The sequence below is a fragment of the Scyliorhinus torazame genome, chromosome 8 (genome assembly GCF_047496885.1).
Source record: "Scyliorhinus torazame isolate Kashiwa2021f chromosome 8, sScyTor2.1, whole genome shotgun sequence".
Lineage (NCBI taxonomy): Eukaryota > Metazoa > Chordata > Chondrichthyes > Carcharhiniformes > Scyliorhinidae > Scyliorhinus > Scyliorhinus torazame.
The window spans coordinates 156,720,074-156,746,091 of NC_092714.1; the positions used below are offsets into that span (position 1 = coordinate 156,720,074).

A 26,018-nucleotide genomic window follows, 5' to 3' on the forward strand; every position below is an offset into this window, starting at 1 on the left:
TAACCAAGAGACATACCATTCCTGGGGGACACTGTCGGGGGAATGTTGCAGTCTTCTTCCCACACCGGGAAATGTCGAGAAAATCCCGTTGAGGGCCCTGTAAAGAGCCCAAAAGTCCGTTCCAAGCTGGAGCTGCCGAACATGCGACTTAGCTCTGCATAGCCGCAACCGGAACTTTAACATTCCATGAACAGTCAAACATTTCATACAATCTAGAAAATCACCTCAGATTGAGGGTATCAGATCGCTATCCACTCGACAGAGCAATAGATATTTTGATCCACTGATGCAATGAATATCAGACAAAGCGTTGAATGGACTGATCTGATGCTACCCATTTATTGGCTCTTCCCTGTGTGGAATTCCAGCCCGTAGAATCTCACAGTGCAGAAGACCATTCAGCCCATCGTGCGTACCCAAGCTCTTCAAAGAGTTATTTGGTTAGACTCACCTGCTCTGTTTTTCCCATGGCCGTGCAAACCTGTCCCTTTTCAAGCCATTATTCAATTCCCTTCTGAAAGTTATTATTGAATCTGCTTCCAGCATCGTCTTAAGTAGGGCATCCCAGATTATAGCATCTTGCTTTTCTTCTCATCGCCACTCAGATTGGTTTTACCAATTAAATTGAATCTGTGTACTTTGCTTCCTCCTGCTAATCAAAATAGCATCTTCCTCTCTACTTTATTATTAGCCCTCAGACAATGACCAGCAACATTTATGTCAATTGTCAAATTTTAGAGTTCCCTTATGTCTTTGATTAACAAATCCAGAAATGAGAACTGCAGACATTGCAGTAAGTAAAGAACATTGACTTAAAAGATTTTGCACATCCATAGACGCATGAGGTAAATGGAGCACATCCTACATCTGTTTTCCAGAGCTTCTTTCTCCAGGAACATGTGCTAGCCTGGAGTTGAAGAGTCTACAGCTTGGGCAGTGCCAGTCTGCATCAAGCATGGCTCACCCAAGAGTCTCTCCCACTCTTACTGCCTGCTCTAGGAATGTTGGAAGGATTTACAGGCTGTTAATCAACCTGTTTGGCCGCGAACACACCTTCAGTCACCATCAAGTCCTGGAGTGGGGCTCAATCCTGGAGCTTCTGGCTCAGAGCCAGGGACACTACCCACTGCACCACAAAGCTTCTCTGAGGGGTATAAGAACAGAAATAGGTGCAGGAGTAGGCCCTCTGGTCTGTCAATCCTGCATTGCCACTCAATCTGATCTGATTATGGCCTCAACTCCACTTCCCTGCCAGTCCCTCCTATTCATTCCGGTATTTAAGTCTACTGCCCTCATGCTGATAAGTTCCATGGAATCTCCCAAGTCTGAAACGTATATGAACAAGACCCTTGCTCCACTAGGTACTTGTTACACCTGAAATTCAACTCAGCACTGTACCGGCTACGCTTTCAACTGACTTTCAAACTTTACAGGATTTTGATCCATGAAGGTGTTTGATTGATTGATATTTATTTTCACATGTACCAAGTACAGCGAAAAGTATTTTTCTGTGGCCAAGGGAATGCACACAGTACATACATCATAGACAAAAGAATAATCGACACAGTACATTGACAGTGGTACATCAACAAATAGTGATTGGTTACAGTGCGGAACAAGGGGCCAAGCAAGCAAGACATGAGCAAGAGCAGCATAGGGCATCGTGAATAGTGTTCTTACAGGGAACAGATCAGTCCAAGGGAGAGTCGTTGAGGAGTCTTGTAGCTGTGGAGAAGAAGCTGTTCCTGTGTCTGGATGTGCAGGTCTTCAGACTTCTGTACCTTCTGCCTGATGGAAGAGTCTGGAAGAGGGCAAAGCCTGGGTCTGAGGGGTCTCTGACAATGCTGTCTGCCTTCCTGAGGCAGCAGGAAGTGTAGACAGAATGATTCTTGATTTTTAAATGAAATCAAATTATGTTTGCTTGTCATTTAGGTTTTGGCTTTGTTGTTATTTACAAAGAATTACAAAAGTAGTACTATGACACAGAATCTGCCCATTTGGCCAACCCAGTCCATGGTAGTGTTTCAGCCCCTCCCGGGTCTCCTTCTTCATTTAATCCCATCAACATACCTTTCTATTCTTTTCTCCCTCATGGGTTTCCCCTTCAATGCATCAATATCATTCACCTTATATAGGATTACATATTCCACTTTTCAGCTAGTTTTGTCTCACTGAGGCAGATGGCACAGGCCCAAATATTGGTGCCCACAGACTGTGCCATGCATACTTTAAGGAGATCTTGAGAAAAGGCTAATGGTGGTGCTGTATGTTATAATTAATCAAAAAATGAAAACTGTTTTGTGTCCTGTTATGTAGCTTCCAAGGAAGAAAAGCAAAGGAATGGGAACCTGAGTTATACCATTAACCTAACAAAGACAAAACGCTTCTTTATACCTGGAGCCCCTTTTCAGATTCTGGTATGTATGAATTCACAAGGAAATTGTCGGGTGGGGGGGGGGGGGGGGCGGGGGATCTAAATATCAGATTAGACACACACCCCAGTGCCTGGTGACTTCCACACCCTTTATGTTTGTGCCAATGTGTTTGCATTTCTGGCATGAAAGACAGATAGATAGTGTTATGGGCCAAGGTTTAAAAACTCCAAAGTGTTTTATGAAGTCCACCTGACCTACAACCTTTATGTTGAATTTGGCTGGGATGAGCACACGAGCTTTCCTTTCAGGTGTTATTCAACAGAGTTCTTAGGCGCTTTTAATCAAAAAAACAAGCTTTATTCTAAGAATTTAGTTAACATTTGTATAAACACACACAGCAAGAATCATTATCAATTACAAACATAAAGACCCCACACAGCTACAGTAATCTATTATTATTACATTTTTATTATCACAAGTAGACTTACATTAACACTGCAATGAAGTTACTGTGAAAAACCCCTAGTCACCACATTCTGGCGCCTGTTCGGGTACAGAAAGATAGAATTCAGAATTCTCAGTTGGTATGGGAATTGAACCCACGCTGCTGGCTTTGTTCTGCAATACAAACCAGCTGTCTAGTCCACTGAGCTAAACCAGCCCTCTATGTATAACCCTTAATGAATTCTCCCTTAACTGTTCCAATTCAATAATAAAATCCAATTAAAACTAGAAACCCCTTTTCAAAGGTGTGGCCCAGAACACTGTATTCTCACTTGACTGATACTGTTGTTACTGAAACTCTGTTCCACTTTTCAACGAGCAGATTTGAATTCCTTCCAGAAAGCAATTATATCTCCAAGGCCACCACCAAGGTGATTTTTTACTAGACCAGTTTTTAAAAATAAAAATAGAGAAAGGCAGAGAAAATACTTCTTTTCTCTTTGAGTCCAGTGCAGTCAAAAGCAAAAGTAAAACTTCCAGCGACGGCTCAGCTCCACCCACACAATGACATCACTGAAGCCATATGATAAGACAAAAATCTTTCTTAAAGGGACACTCAGATGACACGAGAGAGAGGTAGAAAGAGATAGAGATGCATTGGTTATTGTTGTTATTGGTTGGACTGTCTAGAGAATGATTGCCGAGACATTGGTATGTCTAAACAATAACTGGTTTATCTGATGTAACTGAACGATATACACATACATGACTAGACTTTACTCTGCTGAATCTAGGAACATTCTCAATCTTGACTCAATGTGCCTCTTGCATCACATTATTTACACATTCCTGCACATTAATCCAATACTACATTTCCCCCAAGTCTTTGTCCATACATTTTTTAAAAATTGTATTTACAGACCACCCATCTCCCCTCAAGTCTCTGACTTCAAGGGTGTGATTTAATGGCCGCGTTGTGCTTAAGCAAGAGAGCGGTGAGGTTGTTAGATCGCGGGAGAGGCTAAAAATGAGAACCACACCAGGTGGCAAACGGTTTGAGATCTAACCAGCCCACTCCCATTGGCGAAATGAGGATCCTGTCATAGCTCGGCAAGAAATCAATAAGCACAACTTAAGGCCAATCTCCATACAATTAACGGCCTCCTGTGATCTAACCAACTCCCCAGCAAGTGGTCACGCAGGTGGCGATTGGCACACTATTTTAAACACATAGGGGTGGGATTCTCCATCGGCTGATGCTGGAATCGGGAAACGTTATTTGGGCGGAGAATCGGTTCGGATGCCAAAATCGCTGTGGCCGCCGGTTTCACGCCAAATCACAATTCTCCGGTGCGTCGACAGCGGCGTCAACGTGTTCAACTCCACACATACAGTAAAAGCCGTTGGCATATAATTAATGGGCCTGACCCACTATTCTCCGGGGCTCCGGCGATTATCCGCCTCCACTGGAGCGAATTCCCAACGGCGAGATTCACTTATGCTTTTAAAAATCTTGAAACAGGCGCCGTGGCTGCTGAGGGAGAGAGAGGGGGTGCGGAAAGTGTCCAACATCGTCCTAGTTTGCTGACAGTCGTGCCGCCGGCCGGGACGCTTCTGCCAGCACTGGTGGGAGGGGTGGGGGGGGTGGCCAGGGGGTGTGCTGCGGGATGGATGGTCACGAAGCACCATTTCCACGGCCTGCAATGCAGTCATGCAGCTGTGCATCCTGCTGAATGCCCACTGTGAACTTAGTGCCATGGGTCGTATGGATGTCCTTCCACGGCACCCCCATAGGTGAACTTGGGGCCCAGCTGACCCATCAGCGGGATGGATGGGCTCCAGTGCAACCAGTGCCATCTTGCTGGCTGGGATGAATGCCTGTGGGGAGTGATGTGTGTGTATACAAAGTACAAAGGAAAGTACAGCACGGGAACAGGCCCTTCGTCCCTCCAAGCCTGCGCTGAACTTGCTGCCCGTCTGAATTAAAAACCCCTACCCTTCCATGGACCATATCCCTCTATTCCCATCCTATTCATGTATTTGTCAAGACTCCCCTTAAATGTCACTATCGTCCCTGCTTCCACTATCTCCTCCGGCAGCAAACTCCAGGAACCCACTACCCTCCGTGTAAGAAACGTACCTCGTACCTCGCACATCGCTGGAGGTCCGGCGGTCCCTCTCCAGTCTTCTCCCCCTCTCGGTGATTATGAGTGGCTTCCTCCTCTGGGGGGGTGAGAGGAACAGAAAACGGACAGTGTTAGACAATCGGACTCATGCAGCCCGAGTGGCGAATAGCTGGTGGCTTCGGTGGCCAGGGAACCCGGCCAAGGCTGCCGGTACATATGCCGGTATGTGGTGCAGGGTGGGGGTTCGACCTTGCTCTGGGTGGGGGGAAGGTGGGGTTATGGGATTATGGGTCGTGAGTTGGTGCGAGGGGCGCGGTGCTGCCTACTCACCCTGGCCACCCTGAAGAGTTTTTTTCGGCACTGCTAGCTGGTCTTCGCGGTGTTGCCCACGGCGCTCACGTCCTCTGCCACCTGCATCCAGGCACAGTGAATGGCAACAGCTGCAGCCTCCGACCCAACCTGGGGTACTTGGTCATCTGCCTCGTCTCCAAGGCATCCAGCAGGGTCTTGAGTTCAGCATCTGTGAAACAGTGAGCTCTACTCACTGCCATCTATAATGGGCCAGGCTTTAGAGAACCCCAAAGTATATCATGGAGTTCACCTGACCCACAACTTTTAATAGATTTTGGTTATGGGGATCACAAGGGCCCACTTTACAGGTGTGATGCAACAGAGATCTAAAACTATTTTTAAACAAAACAATGTTTATTCTATGAATCCAGTTAACATTTTATAAAACCACAGTAAACAGTTTATCAACTACCAACACACGTAACTCCACAGATACAATACTTTATAGATAACCCTTAATAACTTCCCAAACAACATCCATAAGTTAAACCCTTTTTAAATAAGGACAGCAGGTTTAAATTCTCTACAGAAACAGGTATTACTGTGAAGTCATCAAGTGATTTGGAGACATTCTTTAGATTGCAGAGAGAGTGATCATAATATCTTCTTGCTGTGAATGCAGCTCTCCAACTCTGAAAATGAAACTAAACACATTGCAGCTGCCAGCTCAAAACAAAAGTAAAAGACAGACAGACAGCCCAGCTCCACACACACACACTGACATCACTGCAGCTATTTGATAAACATCCATTTCTTAAATATACACTCCCATGACACACCTTGTTGGCTGGGATGCATGTGCATAGGGGGTGGAGTGCTAATATGTGGCTGCAGCTTGTCAGTCTCCTGAGTGTCAATCCCGAACTCGGCAAATCTGGCTATGTTTCTCATTGGAATCAATCGTGTTCCACGTGGCGCTGGTGCTAGCCCCTTATTGGCCATTGAATCGGTCCAGGTGCGGTGCCAATTTTGCTGTCATAGAAGTGCACTAATCCTGCCCCAGTGTCAACACTGGCCCAATATCTCCAGTTTAATGCTACCAAAGAACAAAACAGCACAGGAACAGGCCCTTCGGCTCTCCAAGCCTGCGCCGACCATCCCAGACTAATTTTTACCCCATAAACCTGATTTGAATAGTGGGGAGAGAATGCTTTATCACATTAATGAAGAAAGAAGCTAACTTGTCATTGTTACCACTCTGCTTTACAGGCATTGATAACCTATCCAGATGGTTCCCCTGTCTCTGAAGCACCCATCGAAATTGATATAATTATCTCAGAGCAAAAAAACATGCAGGCTACAAAAGAAGAGGTTACTGACAGTATTGGTGAACTGGTTCTCTCCTTCAATGTCCCTGAAAATGCAACGGGTTTATATATTAAAGTGAGAATATTTTATTGATCTCTGTGCTCACTGACCTACATTGGTTCCTGGTTAAGCGACGCCTTCATTTTAAAATTCTCATCATTGGATTTTCAAATCCTTTGTAGCCTCTTCACCCCACCTTATCCTCACCCGCAACCCTTCTCTAATTCCAATCTCTCCAGGATCCTTAACTTTTGTTGCTCCACCATCAATGGCCATACCTTCAACTGCCTGGGCCCCAAGGTCTGGAATTCCCTTCCTAAATCTCTCCATTCATCCACCTCGCTTTTCTACTTTGAGACACACCTTAAAACCTACCTATTTAACCAAACTTTGTTCATCTGCCCTGTTATTTCCTTACGTAGATTGGCGTTGTAGCTTGCTTCCTAATATCCCTGTGAAGTGCCTCAGGACATTTTGTTACGTTATGGATGCTATATAAATGCAAGTTGTTTATTCCCACAATTCGTCAATGTAAGATGATTCTGATGAGTTAAAGGACTTGACTGCAATTGGGGGTGGGGTGCAGAGAACACAAAACAGACAAAATTGTTTTTGCAGCCTGTTACAGCACACATGCAATATTCTTTTGTCATATTAAAGTCCCACTCCAGGGCTTGAGCACAAGAAAACCAAGACTGACACTCCACTGTAATATCGAGGAAGCGCTGCACTATTGGAGGTGCCTCCTTTCAGATAAGATGCCAATCAAGGCCCCATTTTCCTGTTCAGGTGGATGTGGATCCAACCAGGGATCATGCTAATTTGGATCTGGTAATGTGTAATGAGACACGTTTAGTGAACAATCTCAAAGTAATAAAATCCCCTGGGAAACAGTGAGCATAACTGTCTGAGAGTGAGAAACTTGGGTTAGAAACTACTGTGCTAAACTTAAATAAGGGTAATTGCAAAGGAATGAGGGCAGAGTTGGCTGGAATGGACTGGGAAAGGAGTTTAGCAGAAAAGATAGTTGAATTGGCAAACATTTATGAAAATAGTTCATGATTCACAACAAAGATATATCCCAGTGAGGAAGAAGGATTCTAGGTCGGGGAAAACCAACCATGGAAACCAAGGAAATTTAGGATAGTATTAAACTGGAAAAAAAAATCATACTATGTGGCAAAGATTAATGGTAAGCTGGAAGATTGCAAATGTTTCTTTAAAAACCAACAAAGGATGTCCAAAAAAGTAAAGAGCAAGGGGATAAACTATGAGGGTAAACTAGCAAGTAATATAAAAACAGACAGTAAGTTTAGGGCTGCACGGTAGCGCAGTGGTTTGGACTGTGGGAGGAAACCGGAGCACCCGGAGGAAACCCACGCAGACACGGGGAGAACGTGCAGACTCTGCACAGACAGTGACCCAGCGGGGAATCGTACCTGGGACCCTTGGTGCTGTGAAGTCACAGTGTTCGCCACTTGTGCTACCGTAGCACAAGTAATTATGAGGATAAGGTGGGAAAGTGGAGTTGAGGATTTTCACATCAGATCAGTCATGATCTCATTGAATGGCAGAGCAAACCTGATGGGCCGAATGGCCTACTTCTGCTCTTATACTTTATGGTCTTATTGTTGCAGGGCACTATTTTGAAGAATAGCAGGGGAATTTGCCCTGGTATCTTGGCCAATATTATCACATTAACCACATTCATAATTTAAAAAAATTTCAGTCTATGATGCTGACACAAGCAGAAACAGAAGAAGTTCAGTTCTAATTACCTGTTTATTTTGTCTCCCCAGGTCACTGCTGGAGATAAAGCCAATGGGACTGAAGTAAGCAGTGAAATAGCAATTAAACGCCATTTCAGCAACCAGATGTATCTATATATAAATGTGCCAAATGTTCTGCTATACCCTGGAGATATCATAAATGTGACATTATCAGCTTTCAGTCAGTTAGATATCAGCAATGTCAACTTCTATTATTATATGGTAAGTTAATGATGATTAATCTTCTTCTATTCAGATGTGAATCTATATTAAAGAACATTGTTATGTGGTTTTGCTGCACTGATTGATCTCTGGGAACCAGGCAATTACACATGGTATTATGACATCTGTTTAAATGGTCTTGCCCACTTTATACAGGCCATTATCCTAACTTCCAGTGCTGTAATTAGCCAAAGTCCACAAAGGACTATAGGCACCTCTCTCCATGCGAGAGAAAGAGACAATTGGTTATATTGATTAAGGGGCACTACAACACAATCACGGGACAAGGTAGGAAGACAGGTTTCCATGAACTACTATAGCTGGTACAGGGATTTAACCAATGTCATTTGTGTTATTCTGCACCACATTCTAGTGGTCTAGCCAACTGAGTTGTGAAGATCATGAAATCCCGTTTTGCAGCTCCCCACTACTTCCTCACATTACTTTGCAGTATTTGGAAGGAGATGGTAAGCCAGAGTTACATCTCATTCCACCCATTTCTGAATACGCAGGTGTAATTTACAAAAACGACAGGAGTTTCAAATTAATAAATCGCTATTGTGATTTGTTCAAGGAACAAACAAGATTTCTACAATTTTCCACCATGATGACAGATCAAGCTGACATATGAGCACTGTGCACTAATTTCCTGACTGTTCCAATGTAGCCGGTCTGATTAGTAAGTTCGCGGATGACCCAAAGGTTGTTTGTTGGAGTGGCAGATAGTGTTGAGGTTTGTCAGAGGATACAGCAGGACATTGATAGGTTGGAGACTTGGGCAGTGAAATGGCAAATGGAGTTTAATCCGTACAAATGTGAGGTAATGCATTTTGGTAGGTCTAATATACCGTAAATGGCAAAACTCTTAGGAATATAGAGAGTCAGAGAGATCTGGGCGTGCAGGTCCACAGATCTTTGAAGGTGGCAACACAAGTGGACAAGGTAGTCAAGAAATCATGCAGAATGCTTGTCTTCATTGGACGGGGCATCAAGTATAAAAATTGGCAAGTTATGCTACAGTTGTATAGAACCTTGGTAAGGTCGTACTTGGAATATTGCACACAATTCTGGTCGCCACACAACCAGAAGGATGTGGAGACTTTGGAGGGGGTGCAGAGGAGGTTTACCAGGATGTTGCCTGGTCTGCAGGGTATTAGCTATGCGGAGAGGCTGAATAGACCCAGACTGTTTTCATTGGAATGACAGAGGTTGAGGGGTGACCTGATAAAAGTCTGCAAGATTATGAGAAGCATGAATAGAGTGGATGGGCAGGCACTCTTTCCCAGGGTGGAGGGGTCAGTCATCAGGGGGTATAGGTTTCAGATCCATGGGGTAAAGTTTAGAGGAGATGTACGAGGCAGGTTTTTTACACAGAGGGTGGTGAGTGCCTGGAACGCATTGCCAGGGGAGGTGTATTACCAGTGAAATGAAGAGTGTAATGTGATCTGTGCTGCAATGACCACAGTATGGGTTAAGGCTGCCATCAACCGATGGTTTAAAATTCCGATTCCGCTATTCAAAATCTCTGGTGTACTTACAAGAGTAAAGAATAAGAGTGGAGGAATTAACCATTTCATTGTGCACTGGGATTACAGAAATTCTAAGTAAAATCTGAGAGGCTATTATAAAAATATCAGTAACAAATGAAGCAGTCTGTCCAAAAGAAGTGTAGGACTATAGCTAATGGTGCAGGAACTGTATCCTTGCTTATGTCGCAAATTATGTATTTGTGTCAATGTTTATAAATCCATTGGGATCAAAATTTAAAAGGCAGAAAGTGGGGAAGAGTTGACAAAGATGGGAGATACACAATTTAGCGGTGAAGGATTACAGGTGGCCCTGTGGAGATTCAAGGGAAAGATGTTAGTTCAGTAGATCTGGGTTTGGCTTCCTGCATCTACCCTGTTAGAATTTTATAGGTTTCTATGAGATCCCCCCTCATTCTTCTGAACTCCAGCGAATACAATCCAAACCAATTCAATCTTTCCTCGTGTGTCAGTAAGCAGGATTGTGGAGTTGAGAACAAAATCAGATCTCGCAGAACCTTATTGAATGGTGAAGTAGGCTTGACAGGCCGAACAACCTACTCCTGCTTCTAATTCACACATTCTTCAGTGGTTCGGAAAGTTTCTACTCAAAGGAATTTATTTTAGTGATGATTCATTGGCAAATGATTCAGTTAGATTTACTCTTCTGTTTTATGTAAATGGCCATTCAATCTAGGACTGAAAGATGAAAACTCAGTTTAAAAGAAAAAAACATTTTGCACAGAAGAGGTAACCTAAAATTCAATAAAATCAATTTTTATAAATACTCTTCTAAGCTACAATCTCTGTAAAGTGATATTGTGACATGTAAGGACCCTTCCTGTTGATTCCCTTATTTCCTATTTCTTCTACTTTGTCATTATTGTTTTGGTCTATTGATCTTTAATGGAAATATACCTTTAAGTTGAGTAGGGAAGTGAGGAACTCAAAACCTGCAAAATGGTATACCGTGCTATGAAGATTTAAATTTTGAACAGAAAAACTCAGACTTTATGACACCCAGGAAATAGAAGGGATTTGGTGCGATTGGTTGGCTAATGGCCAATGGATTGGCAAGTGACAGTATTCTGCCTGGCAACAGACAACAATTGTGTTCTGCCAGGTGGGGATTTTCAGAGGACCCAGAAGAGAAAGCTCCTAGACGCTAAGAGGAGATGTTGTGCATTGCTCTCTCTTTCTCCCAACTGTTTCCTGCAAGTATTTCTAAGTCCTGCTGAGAAGTCTTAAGACCCTGATGAGTCTACACGGAAAACCATTACAGATGGAAAACAAAGACATCATTCAACTGGAGGACTGGACTAAAGAAAAATCTAACTTGAAGATGTACATCTGAAGCAGAGACTTTTATCCTTTTACATCGTATTACATTTTACACCCCTCTTTCCCCTCTGTGTTTGTCTGTCTTGTGCAGAGGGTGGTGGAAATTTAATGAGGGGGGGTTAGAAATTAGATAATAGTTAACCAGTTATATTTGTTGTCTATTTAATTATAGTTATTGTTGTTAATAAAAGTTAATTGTGTTTACATTTACACACCTGACTGCAGTAATTGGGCAGCCAAAGACTTTGGGTATTTTTTTTAAATTAAGAGTTAATTTCAACTGTGTTGCAACTCCGGGGCACGTGGGGCTGGAACTGACCATACATGCTCATGTTTTTCTATTTGAAAAATGTATTTGGTTTGTGACACTGTACAGAAATCGGAAATATTTAATATTCCAGGTGCTCAACAAAGGAAAAGTGCTGCATTTTGAGAGAATTGGGAGGTCTGACAGCATTTCATTTCCAATCCTGATCACAAAGGATATGGTGCCTTATTTCCGCATTGTTGCCTATTACATTGCAAATATTAAGGGAAGTGAAAGTATTATCTCAGACTCGGTACGTGTGGAGGTGGAGGACCCCTGCAGCTCGAAGGTTTGTGATGTGTTTTGTGGTGTGTAATGTTCTTCGGTGTTAAATGAAGGGTAGTAGTGTACAGTGTTGAACTTTGTAATCTCCATCAAAAATCAGCAGATGTTTTTCGACAGGTAATTTCTTTGTGCAATGGTGCGTTATATCAGTTCAGGTGCAAACCCAGCATTCATTCCTGTCAGCAGAATTTAGTTAAAATACCTCCATTTCCAGTGATTTCTGCTCTTTAGTGAGATGTCAAGTGAAGGGACTCTCTGTCATCTCAGACGATCTTCAAAGATCCAACTACATTATTTGGAAGAAGAGCACCACAGATCTCCCGATACACTGGCCAATATTCATCCTCCAACTATTCTCCAAGGCAGAGTAGCTGGGTATTATAAAATCACTGCGTTTGTGGGAGCTTGCTGTGCATAAATTGTCTGTGACGCTTCTTACATTACAACAATGCCGAAACTTCAAAAGTACTTCATTGGCTAGAAAGGGATTTCATTTTTTTAAAAAAATATTTTTATTGAAGCATTTGCTAAATTTTTATAACAATAACAAACAAAACAATAATAATGTAAACATCAACATGGTAAACTAGACATTTCCCACCCAACCCCTTCTGTACATCCCGTAACCATATTGCACCTACCCGCCCCCCCTTCAGAATGCTGCTTCTGCTGACATTTAAATTTTCCCCAAGAAAGTTGATGAACGGCTGCCACCTCCGAGAGAACCCCAGCATTGACCCTCTCAAGGCAAACTTTATTTTCTCCAGCTTGAGAAACCCAGCCATGTCACTGACCCAAGTCTCCACACTCGGGGGTTTCGAGTCCCTCCACATTAAAAGGATCCGTCTCCGGGCTACCAGGGAGGCAAAGGCCAAAACGTCAGCCTCTTTCACTCCCTGAACTCCCGGGTCTTCTGTCACTCCAAAGATCACTATTTCTGGACTCCAGAATCCTCCAAGCTTCGGTCATGCCCAAAACATATGGACATGGTTTGCTGGGCTTCCCGCACATCTGTCTTCTACCCCGAAAAACATGCTCATCCTCGCCGCCCTCATGTGCCCTCACCTTAAACTGTATTAGACTGAGCCTGGCACATGATGAGGAGGAATTACCCTTGCTTAGGGCGTCCGCCCACAGACCCGCCTCTATCTCCCCACCTAGCTCCTCCTTCCAGTTGCCCTTCAGTTCCTCTACCAGGGTTTCCTCCACCTCCAACAATCCTGATAGATACCCAACACTTCCCCTCCCCCACCCAGGTACCGGACACTACTCCGTCCTGTATCCCCCGTGGCGGCAACAGCGGGAAAGCCAACACCTGTTTCCTCAGAAAGTCCCGGACTTGCAAATATCTAAAACCATTCCCCGGTGGCAGCTTGAACTTGTCCTCCAGCGCCTTCAGACTGGGAAAACTCCCGTCTATGACTAGATCTCCCATCCGTCGAATTCCTGCTCTCTGCCAACTTCGGAACCCGCCATCTATCCTGCCCGGTGCGAACCTGTGGTTGTTGCAAATCGGGGTCCAGACTGACGCACCCTCCACCTCCTTATACCTCCTCCATTGACCCCAGATCCTCAGTGCCGCCACCACCACCGGGCTAGTGGAGTACCGCGCCGGTGAGAACGGCAGAGGTGCCAGTGCTCCCAAACTGGTGCCTTTGCATGACCACCGTCTCCATCCGCTCCCATGCCGCCCCCTTACCCACTTCCTAATCTTCGCTATATTCGGCGCCCAGTAGTAGTTGCAGCGCCAACGCACCCTCCCCCAACTGCGCTCCAACAACATTATCTTCACCTGCGGGGTTTTATTTGCCCATACGAAGCCCAAAATAATGTTGTTTACCTGCTTGGAAAAGGCCTTAGGGATGAAGATGGGGAGGCACTGGAAGACAAACAAAAATGTGGGGAGCACCGTCATTTTCACGGTCTGTAACCTCCCCGCCAGCGAAAGCGGGAGCATATCCTATCTTTAAAGTCCCCTTCCATTTGCTCTACCAGCCGGGTTAGGTTGAGCCTGTGTAATGCCTCCCATTTCCGAGCCACCTGTATTCCCAGGTAGCGAAAGCTCCTCTCTACCATCCTGAGTGGCAGCTCTTTCAGTCTCCTCTCCTGCCCCCTTGCCTGGATCACGAACAATTCACTTTTTCCCATGTTCAATTTGTACCCCGAGAACCTGCCAAATTCCCCCAAGATCTGCATAACCTCCCCCTTCCCCTCCACCGGGTCCGAGATGTACAAGAGCAGATCGCCCGCATACAGCGAAACCCTGTGCTCCCCCCCCCCCCCCCCCCCCCCCCCCCCCAGCAGCTTGGCATCTACGTTCAAAAGCAAGATCGGCCTATATGACCCACATTGCTCCGGGTCCTTTTCTCGTTTTAGGATGAGCGAAATCGAGGCCTGCGACATCATTGGGGGAGGATTCCCCTCTCTTTAGCCTCATTAAAGGTCCTCATCAGCAGCGGGCACAACACCTCTGAGAACTTCTTATAGAATTCTACCGGGTAACCATCCGGCCTCCGAGCCTTGCCCAACTGCATGCCCTCCAGTCCTTTAACAATTTCCTCTGCTTCAATCGGGGCCCCCAGCCCTTCGACCAGATCCTCCTCCACTCTCGGAAACCTCAACTGATCCAGGAACTGCCTCATCCCTTCTACACCAGGCGAGGGTTCCGACTCGTATAATGTGCTATAAAATTCTTTAACAACGTCGTTCACCCCCCCTGGGTCCAGGATCATGTTGCCCTCCCTATTCCTTACTCCCCCAATCTCCCTGGCTGCTTCTCTCTTCCTAAGTTGGTGCGCCAACATCCTGCCCCCTTTTCCCCATATTCGTAGACCATCCCCTTGCCCTCCTCAACTGCTCCACCGCCCTCCCTGTGGTCAACAACTCTAACTCTGCGTGTAGTCTCCGACGCTCCCTCAAGAGTCCCGCGTCCAGGGCCTCCGCATATCTCCTATCCACTCACAGTACCTCCTCCACTAATCTCTCCCTCTCTGCTCGTTCCACCTTTTCTCTATGGGACCGAATCAAAATTAGTTCCCCTCTTACAACTGCTTTCAGAGCCTCCCAAACCACCGCTGCTGATACCTCACCCGTATCGTTTGTATCCAGGTAATTCTGAATGGACTTATTCACCCGCCCGCTGACCGCTTCGTCCGCTAACAACCCCACATTCAGCCTCCACAGTGGGCGCTGCCCTCTCTCCTCACTCAATCGCAAATCCACCCAATGCGGGGCATGATCAGAGACTGCAATCGCCAAATAATCCGTCCCCACTACCTTCGGAATTAGCGCCCTGCTTAGAACAAAAAAATTAATGCCGGAGTAAACTTTATGGACAAGAGAAAAAATGAAAACTCCTTCGCCCTCGGCCGTTCGAATCTCCATGGGTCTACACCCCCCATCTGCTCCATAAAACCCCTCAACTCCTTCGCCGCGGCAGGCCTCCAGGTCCTCCAGCTTCTCCTGCATTCTCTTGTGGCGCTCATCCAACACCTCCACCTTATGCTCCAACACGGTTAGATAGTCTTCCTGGCTAGACAACTTCAGCCCAATTTCTTGTATCGCTTTCCCTTGGGCCGCCTGGTTCAAAACCACTTGATCGATCGCAGCCTGGATCGGGTCCAGCGTTTCTTTTTTCAGCTCAGCGAAACAGTCCTTAAAGAACTTCATCTGTTGCTCCTTAGACCACTGAGCCACCGCTCCCTGGTCCTGACCCCCCGCCATGCTGTGCCGCGGTCCCAGCTCCGACTGCTTCACTCTATCCGGGCTGAGTCTTTTCACACGGCCACTTCTAGTCCAATTAGCCATACATCGGAGGGGGAATCCATCTTAATATCGTCCACTACACCGATCTATCCCCTAAAGTCCGAGAAAAGTCGTGAAAAAAGGGCCAAAAGTCTGTTTCAGGCGGGAGCTATCGAATGTGCGACCTACTCCTCCATGATCGCCACCGGAAGTCTAGAAAGGGAATTCATGAGGTTGTGAACGGCTGCTAGAGAAATGCAAGTCTTTTTTTTATTTTATAAACCTGAGTTTGTGTGAGACAGTAGGGAGTGTGGGGAATTGTAACAGGCTCAGGTGTAACACTGGTTTACCCACCTCTACACTCGGCCCGATTTTAATCTTCATTGAACTCGGTGCGAATAATATCAGAGAGAGTATAACCAATGTGACTTCTGAATCCTGCAATTTAGTTTAAACTTGCATTCTATATGGTATGTTGAGGCTGAAGATCTGATTGTCGTTCGCAGTTTCAGATACAACCTGCCTTGAATACAGATAATGACCAACGCGATTTGCTGTTGTCAGTTTTCTCTGACAATGTAGCCGATGTCTTTATCCAAGCAGTGGACAGTCAGCTTTATGGACCTAATAAGGACATGAATACACTTCAGAAGGTGAGAGACTCAATAGGTACTTTCAGCTCTAACCACTCCGCTGCTTGAATAGCTCCTTAACCAGAAAGTAACTGAGCACCAATCCTAATGCATGGGGATTTTCCTGCATCCCTCACTCTATACTAGATAGAAGCAGGACCTATTAAATGGAAACTGTGGGTAATTACATAAATTTAGTCATTTTATTCCAGTAATTTATATTACCTAGAACAAATAATAAATATTGAATTAAATAGTTGAAGTATGATTAAACTGAGATTTCATACATGATACATTGATATGTATACCAAATAGTTAAGAAGTGAGTGAAAATTTGTTAAAGTTTTTTTACAAATTAAGTCTTTTAGGTTTCTTTCTGATTCATGATGATCTCCTCAATCCAGCCGACTGAGTTGCAGATGTTTCCAATGTCTTCTGGAAGTCACCTTGTTTATCATCAGGTCTTGTAGTAGTATGCAATAAATTACCATCAAATTCAATGCATGGAAATAAAGTTTGAGAAGACTTGACTTTCAAAAGAGCACATTGGTTTCTTCTTAGAACAGAACCACCAGTTGCTTTAACAATATACGAGTGAGGTGCTGCTTGGCCATGTTGAGGTTGCTTAGGTTCCTATCAGTGGGAGTCTGAATTCTCACGAAATCATCTGGATCAAGCGGTCCCAGCGATGTTGCATCTATTTCTTTGTAAGATGCTTTTGATGCTGCATTTTCTTGATGACTTGCTGAAGATCAGGATCAGCTAGTTGTAAACATGGAAGAGTAGTACGCAACGATCTATTCATTAACAACTGTGCAGGAGATAAACCCATTGAGAGAGGAGTAGCTCTATAATTCAATAAAGCTAAGTACATATCTGAGCCAGAGTCAAGTGCTTTCTTGAAAAGTTGTTTTGCAATGTGAACGCCTTTTTCTACCTTGCCATTAGATTGCGGATAAAGAGGACTAGACGTGATAGGAACAAAATTATACATTCAAGCAAATTCTGTCTAATCATTACTATCAAAACAAGGTCCATTGTCTGTCATTACTTTGCAAGGTATTCCATGACGAACAAATATTTCTTTCGTCACTTTGATCACGGATTTTGAAGTAAAATCAGACAATTCCATTACTTCAAGGTAGTTGAAAAATTAGTCATGCTCAATGCATAATCATGACCATAAAAATGAAAAAGATCAATACTAACTTTCGACCACGAAATCATCTGGTGGTTCTGTTCTAAGAAGAAACCAATGTGCTCTTTTGAAAGTCAAGTCTTCTCAAACTTTATTTCCATGCATTGAATTTGATGGTAATTTATTGCATACTACTACAAGACCTGATGACAAACAAGGTGACTTCCAGAAGACATTGGAAACATCTGCAACTCAGTCGACTGGATTGAGGAGATCATTACAAACCAGAAAGAATCCTACAAGGCTTAATTTGTAAAAAAACTAACAAATTTTGACTCACTTGTTAACTTTTTGGTATACATATCAATGTATAATGTAATATCATTACTTATATTATACTGTTCGTTACAGTACAAACGACTAAAAAAAGGGGGGATGTAATGATATGTATAATGTAACGAGTGTAAAAAGTTAACAAGATGATGTTCATGTATCTCAACACCAGATGGAACCACAGAGTAGTCTTATTAAAGGCTGTGTCTCTAGGAACTCGGAAGAATGTTATGAAGAAGGAGCTAGATTTTTAGCTGTACTAAAAAGATATAGATTTCTGTCACATAGATTTTATACTGTTGTGTTATTAGCTATTACTTAGTGAAATGTGCAAACCATTTGAAGTAGTGTGAAATAAACTAGCTTTGTTTCAAATACATAGCTTGATATTCTTTGTTAACATTATGAATTTTACCCTTCTTGGAGAACTATACAAGGAATATCAGAGGGGGTGTTCTGTGACGTGTGAGGGGGTGTTCTGTGAAGTGTCACGGGACAGGTTTTGTGAAGTGCGAGGGGGCTGTTGTGAAGTGGGGGGGGAGGGTGTTGTGAAGTGTGAGGGGGTGTTGTGAAGTGTTAGGGGGTGTGTTTTGTGATCTGTGAGGGGGTGAGTTTTGTGATCTGTGAGGGAGTGGGTTTTGTGATCTGTGAGGGGGTGGGTTTTGTGATCTGTGAGGGGGTGGGTTTTGTGAAGTGTGAGGGGATGGGTTTTGTGAAGTGTGAGGGGGTGGGTTTTGTGATCTGTGAGGGAGTGGGTTTTGTGATCTGTGAGGGGGTGGGTTTTGTGAAGTGTGAAGGGGTGTATTTTGTGATCTGTGAGGGAGTAGGTTTTGTGAAGTGTGAGGGAGTGTGTTTTGTGATCTGTGAGGGGGTGGGTTTTGTGAAGTGTGAGGGGGTGTGTTTTGTGATCTGTGAGGGGGTGGGTTTTGTGAAGTGTGAGGGGGTGGGTTTTGTGAAGTGTAAGGGGGTGGGTGTTGTGAAGTGTGAGGGGGTGGATTTTGTGAAGTGTGAGGGGGTGGGTTTTGTGAAGTGTGAGGGGGTATGTTTTGTGATCTGTGAGGGGGTGGGTTTTGTGAAGTGTGAGGGGGTGGGTTTTGTGAAGTGTGAGGGGGTAGGTTTTGTGATCTGTGAGGGGGTGGGTTTTGTGAAGTGTGAGGGGGTGGGTTTTGTGAAGTGTGAGGGGGTGGGTTTTGTGATCTGTGAGGGGGTGGGTTTTGTGATCTGTGAGGGGGTGGGTTTTGTGAAGTGTGAGGGGGTGGGTTTTCTGATCTGTGAGGGGGTGGGTTTTGTGAAGTGTGAGGGGGTGGGTTTTCTGATCTGTGAGGGGGTGGGTTTTGTGAAGTGTGAGGGGGTGTGTTTTGTGATCTGTGAGTGGGTGGGTTTTGTGATCTGTGAGGGTTGGGTTTTCTGATCTGTGAGGGAGTGGGTTTTGTGAAGTGTGAGGGGGTGTGTTTTGTGATCTGTGAGGGGGTGGGTTTTGTGAAGTGTGAGGGGGTGTGTTTTGTGATCTGTGAGGGAATGGGTTTTGTGAAGTGTGAGGGGGTGGGTTTTCTGATCTGTGAGGGGGTGGGTTTTGTGAAGTGTGAGGGGGTAGGTTTTGTGATCTGTGAGGGGGTGGGTTTTGTGATCTGTGAGGGAGTGGGTTTTATGATCTGTGAGGGGGTGGGTTTTGTGATCTGTGAGGGGGTGTGCTTTGTGATCTGTGAGTGGGTGGGTTTTAGGATCTGTGAGGGGGTGTGCTTTGTGATCTGTGAGTGGGTGGGTTTTGTGATCTGTGAGGGGGTGGGTTTTGTGAAGTGTGAGGGGGTAGGTTTTGTGATCTGTGAGGGGGTGGGTTTTGTGATCTGTGAGGGAGTGGGTTTTATGATCTGTGAGGGGGTGGGTTTTGTGATCTGTGAGGGGGTGGGTTTTGTGATCTGTGAGGGGGTGTTTTTTGTGATCTGTGAGGGGGTGGGTTTTGTGAAGTGTGAGGGGGTGTGTTTTGTGATCTGTGAGGGGGTAGGTTTTGTGATCTGTGAGGGGGTGGGTTTTGTGAAGTGTGAGGGGGTAGGTTTTCTGATCTGTGAGGGGGTGGGTTTTATGATCTGTGAGGGGGCGTTTTGTGATCTGTGAGGGGGTGGGTTTTGTGATCTGTGAGGGGGTGGGTTTTGTGAAGTGTGAGGGGGTGGGTTTTGTGAAGTGTGAGGGGGTGTGTTTTGTGATCTGTGAGGGGGTGGGTTTTGTGATCTGTGACGGGGTGGGTTTTGTGAAGTGTGAGGGGGTAGGTTTTCTGATCTGTGAGGGGGTGGGTTTTGTGAAGTGTGAGGGGGGGTGTTTTGTGATCTGTGAGGGGGTGGGTTTTGTGAAGTGTGTGGGGGTGGGTTTTGTGAAGTGTGTGGGGGGCAAAGAACACTCTTAGATCCAAATAGTGAAGCATATAAACCTGGCACATGAAGGGTTAACGTGGGATTGCCTGGGTGGAATTCTCCCCCCCCCCACGCCGGGTGGGAGAATCGCCCGGGCACCGCGCGAGTCACGCCGCGCCATCCCGACACCCGCACGCGATTCTCCCACCCCCAAAACCGGCGCGGCGCTAATCACGGCTGGCCGCTGGGAGAATCGCCGCTTGCCGTTGGCAATGGTCGAGCGGCGATTCTCCAGCCCGGATGGGCCGAGCGGCCTGCCCAACACAACAGGTTCCCACCGGCGCCATTCACACATGGTCTCTGCCGGCGGGAACAGCGCGGGGACGCTGGGGGGACGGCCTGTGGGGGGGGGGCGAGGGGGGTTACTGCACCGGGGAAAGGGGTCTGGCCCGCGATCGGTTCCCACCGATCGGCAGGCCGGCCTCTCTGAAGGAGGACCTCCTTTCCTCCGCTGCCCCGCAAGATCCATCTGCCATCTTCTTGCGGGGAGGACGGCAACCGCGCATGCGCGGGTGACGTCATTTCCACGACGCCGGTCACATCATTTATGTGGCGCCGCTTTTATGCGGCGCCAAGGCTCGCCGCGCGTAAATGACGCGACGCCGCTCCTAGCCCCCCGGGGGCGGGAGAATAGGGGGCTGGGAACGGCCTCCGACGCCGGAGTGAAACACTCCGGTTTTCACTCCGGCGTCGGGACTTAGTCTTAGATGGGAGAATTGCGCCCCCTTTTTCTGTGAGAAATCACACAGATAAATCCCCAAACCATGAAGACCACCCCCTGCAGTCAATCCCCTCAGCACCACTGGCATGTCATGTCCCAGATAGAGATTCAGACCCAGGCAAGATTTCCCGGCTGCTCATGCCGGTGGGATCGTTCAGGTTTCCCTGTCGCGAAGGATTCATTCAACGGGAAACCCCGTTGACAACAGTGGGATGAGTAGACCCTCCCACCAGCCAATTGTGGGCCACCTCCCACCACCACGAAACACAGGCTGGGTAAATCCATTATATCCCATTCCCAAACATTTCCTTTTCCTGGGAAACCATATGAATAATCTTAAACCCTTATGAAGTGAACTGTAAACATTGAACCTCCCTCAGGGAACTCAGAGTGGGCTCACCCATTGTTGAGTGATTGCCCACTTCCTTGACCTTAGTAAATAAATACAGACCACCCCTTAAACTGCAATCACTTTCACTTTGTTTACCAGCCTCATTCCAGGAGTTTTCATCTATCCTACTTGTCAAAAATTTAAATCCCCAAACTAAAAGTTATACTCTAAACTATGACTCAAAAAACAAGATATTTTTTCCAACAAAAGTAACAAGTCTGTTTTCTCTGACTGAACAGGTTTTTTACAGAAAGGATTTTTATGATTTTGGCTCTTCATATGGTGGTGGGCGAAACGCTGTTGAAGTCTTCGAGGCCGCTGGGCTGCGCTTCATCTCTGATCTCATGGAATCAACGGAATTAACTGGTAGAAAATGCTTGGTCATTAAAAATTTCCATCAAAGGAGCAATTTAGAATGGCCAATCCCCCTACCCTGCACATCTTTGGGTTGTGGGGGTGAGACCACGCAGTCAAGGGGTGAATGTACAATCTCCACATGGACACACGTAGGCCTTTTTGAGTGAGTAAAGAAGCAGTTAATTATATCAGATCTGGGAGAAAGATTCTCGCAATACTCTTTCTCACTTGAGCTAAGGCTTGCATTGGGTTAATATACGGATTCAAGGGGCGGAATTAGTTGCATTCTCATTTACATACAATCAATCAACTATATTCGCGTCACAATTCATTACATGCAATCAATTCTCTTAGCATCCCAGTTATCACAAAAATGGTTAAAGTGGGTGTTGTCTTACCCGCTCTTAACTTCATGCAAATATCACTCAAGACTAACATAAGGATATGTCCTGTCTCCAGCTGGGGATCTTGAGCTTATTAAGGGTACATTGCATTCCTTGTTCTGTGAAGCTGTTATCAACGGCTGTTAAAATACTCCCTATACATACCTGTGGTGTTGGGTGCTCTGGTGCACAGATGAGCCAACACAGTTGTATGTGGTACAACTCTATTTTATTTTAACTCTTGTATACAGTTCGTTCTGGATACTCTGCACGTGCTGTCTCCCTGAGTGTGTCGTGTAGCAGGTCTGTCCTTGTCCGTGTCTCCAGCTAATACTGACCACCAGGTGTCGTGTTTGTGCTTTTATATCTTTCTGTGATTGGTTGTGGTGTTGTGTGTTCTGATTTGTCTGTTGGTGTGTCTATCATGATGTGTGTGTTTGAATATCATGACAATACCCACGCCTGGTTCTCATGAGGTAGTTTACCAAGTTTATAAATTATTGTTCAGGAATGTGGCTAGTTCAGCCATTTTGTGTCTTTTCTGATATTAACAAGCATTGTGTATACACTATTCATTTCTACAAATTGCCTCTTCTAAACAGGCATCTAAGCTGATGAGTACCTTTTGTCTCAGCAGAACTATTCAAAAGTAATATAGGAGCAAAAATGTAGTTACAGAGCCACCTATAATTTATATCATAGTCCAGTGTCAGAAAATGTCCCCCAACACCATTTAAGGAGCAATTTAGCGTGGCCAATCCCCCTACCTTGCACATCTTTGGGGGTGAGTGCACGCAGTCAAGGAGTGAATGTGCAATCTCCACATGGACAGTGCCACCATGCTGCCCTTCATATCTTCATAGCGCCAGTGAGCAAGCGGGTAGGTGGAACTGAGTCCACAAAAAGATCAGCCATGATCTTATTGAATGGCGGGGCAGCCTCGAGGGGTCAGATAGCCGACTCCTGCTCGTAGTTCTTATGTTCTTATATAATTTAAAATAACTAGTTATGGAGACTTAACACATTACCGAGAAGCACCTTTTATCAATCGGCCACCCCAAAGAGAAAGTGCTGCACAGTCCCTATGGGTTTCTGCTGGGTCATGTGCTATCTCTGGTGTCACAGTTTTCCAGCTATGTTCCCTCAGGGATATTGAAACATTAACAGAAGGAGGCCATTCTGTCCCTCGTTCCTCCAGAACCATTCAATTAGATCACAGCTGATCTGTACCCCAACTCCATTTTCCTGCCTTTGCCCCCTTATCCTCCCTCACTTTACAGAGGGAAAATCCAGAACAGCCGTGAAATCTGTAATTGCACCCCTGACTGTTGTCCATTTTTTCCTCTGGACTTAACCACACTCCATACAAAATATAACCCAATATGCCAAGGCTTCTGCTAAAATAACAAAAGGAGGAGTGGTGGTTCCCAGGAAATGCCTTCTATGGAAGGATTATTTCAGGAATGTACCTTACCAGTCCCACAAAGTGGGAGTGTGCAATATCCATAAGAAGAGGTTAGAAGGACTTCAGCAGTGACAAACCCATACCGTGTCAGAGCCAAAGCAACAATATGAAGCAAAGTAATTGTTTGAAATAATCTGATTCATTTCAGAAACAACAACCATTCCATGGAAAAGAGGACCATTAACACTGCCCAGAGAAGGTAAGGATTGTTTTATACAAGCTCCTTGGAGTCCAAACGCCAGCTTTTTTGTTTAGACATAGATTTCAGTTATGGATACAGTGCTCCTTTTTTCTATGTTAGTTCACGGACAAAGACGAAAACATTTAAAACTAATCTGCACTTTTACAAAGGTCCTCTCATCAGGGTAGTGTCCTAGGCCTAACCATCTTCAGCTGCTTCATCAATGATCTCCTTTCCATCCTAAGGTCAGAGGTGGGGATGTTTGCAGATGACTGCGCAATATTAAGCACCATTCTTGACTCCTCAGATAATGAAGCAGTCCATGCCCGAATGCAGCAAGACCTGGACAATATCCACACTTGGGCTGACAAGTGGCAAGTTACATTGGTGCCACACAAGTAAGAGGCAATGGCCATCTCCTACAAGAGAGGATCTAACCACCGCCCTTGAAATCCATCGCTGAATCCTCCACAATCGACATCCTGGGGATTAGCATTAATCAGAAACTGAACCGGACTAGCCAGATTAATACTGTGGCTACCAGGGCAGGTCAAAGGCTAGGAATCCTACGGTGAGTAACTCACCTCTTGACCCCCAAAGCCTGTCCATCATCTGTAAGGCACAAGTCAGGAGTGTAATGGAAAACTCTCCACTTGCCTGGATGAGTACATCCAGAACAAAGCAGCCCATTTGATTGCTCCCCCTTCCACAAACATTCAAACCTTTCACCACCGACGAATGGCAGCCATATGTACCGTCTACAAGATGCACTGCAGAAACTCATCAAGGTTCTTTAGAGAACACCTTCCAAACCCACGACCACTACCATCTAGAAGGAAAAGAGCAGCAGGTACCTGGGAACACCACCACATGGAGGTTCCCCTCCAAGTCACTCACCACCCTGACTTGGAAATATATCGCCATTCCTTCACAGTCATTGGGGCAACATCCTGGAACTTCCTCCCGAACAGCACAGTGGGTGTACCTACACCTCAAGGACTGCAGCGGTTCGAGAAGGCAACTCACCACCACCTTCTGAAGGGCAGCTAGGGATGGGCAATAAATGCCGGCATAGCCAGGGATGCCCACATCCCATAAATGAGTTTTTAAAAAGCCGACAGTGTTTACATTCATTAAATTCAACAAATTGGAAGAAAGACAGTTGGGACATAAGTGTGATGCGATGATTCTACTGTCAAGTTATACACTTGAGAAACATTCTGAATGCAGCCACTGTTATGTTTGACCTCTGGGAGCTAAAAGGAAAAAGAATTGGGGAGTATTTTGTTTTTCATTTTCCACCAATCACCTTGAAGCAAGTATAAAGTGCAAAAATCTATTTGGAGAGCATCTTAGTCTCTATTCATTTGAATTTTTCGAGACATTTTGGCTAAATAATAATATAAACATGACGGGGCCTTGGGAGCTTTTAAAATTTTCCCTTTGCAAAATCTTTACTCTTCAGTTCCGAAAAAGAATGGGATGAATTTAGGGTCTATTTCCTACTGGCACCTAAGTAAAGCATTTTGATCAGCATATTTACAGCAACATTCAAATGTATTAGTGGTGTTAATTCATTCAAAGAACAAAGAAGAATACAGCACAGGAACAGGCCTTTGCCAAAACCCTCAGCACTTCCTTGTGCCGTATCCCTCTATACTCATCCTATTCATGTATTTATCAATATGCCTTTTGAACGCTGTTAATGTATCTATTTCCATAACCTCCCTTGGCAACGCGTTTCAGGCACTCACCACCTTCACCACTCATCACCCATTCACAGATACGAACATCACTGGTTAGGCCAGCATTTATTGGCCATCCCTAATTGCCCTTGAGAAGATGATGGTGAGCTGCCTTCTTGAATTGCTACAGTCCATGTGGTGTAGGTACACCCACAGTGCTGTTAGGGAGGGAATTCCAGGATTGTTATTTGGACATCAGTCTGTCCATGTGGTGTCGGTACACCCACAGTGCTGTCAGAGAGGGAGTTCCAGGATTTTCAACTAATGATGCCAGCTCAGTTGTAGCTTAGTCAGCAGCATCTCACCTCTTAGTCACAAGATTCTGGATTCAAGTCCCACCCCAAGACTTGAGCACAAAGTAAGGCTGACATTCCAGTGCAGTACTGAGGGATGCCACACTGTTGGAAGTCCCATCTTGTGGATTAACCAGGATACTAAGGATCTGACTGCCTTCTCAGGTGGATGTAAA

At 45.2% G+C, this 26,018-nt stretch overlaps 1 protein-coding gene across 1 annotated transcript in view; it reads left to right on the forward strand.

The window, feature by feature from the left end:
- LOC140428218 (complement C3-like) overlaps window positions 1-26,018 on the forward strand; it is a 174,068-nt gene that overhangs the window by 94,708 nt on the left and 53,342 nt on the right. The window contains exons 7-13 of the mRNA XM_072514435.1: window positions 2,317-2,417; window positions 6,506-6,679; window positions 8,404-8,595; window positions 11,864-12,058; window positions 16,305-16,451; window positions 21,658-21,784; window positions 23,772-23,822. Coding sequence (XP_072370536.1) covers window positions 2,317-2,417; window positions 6,506-6,679; window positions 8,404-8,595; window positions 11,864-12,058; window positions 16,305-16,451; window positions 21,658-21,784; window positions 23,772-23,822 — 987 coding nt within the window. The remainder of the gene's footprint in view (window positions 1-2,316; window positions 2,418-6,505; window positions 6,680-8,403; window positions 8,596-11,863; window positions 12,059-16,304; window positions 16,452-21,657; window positions 21,785-23,771; window positions 23,823-26,018) is intronic.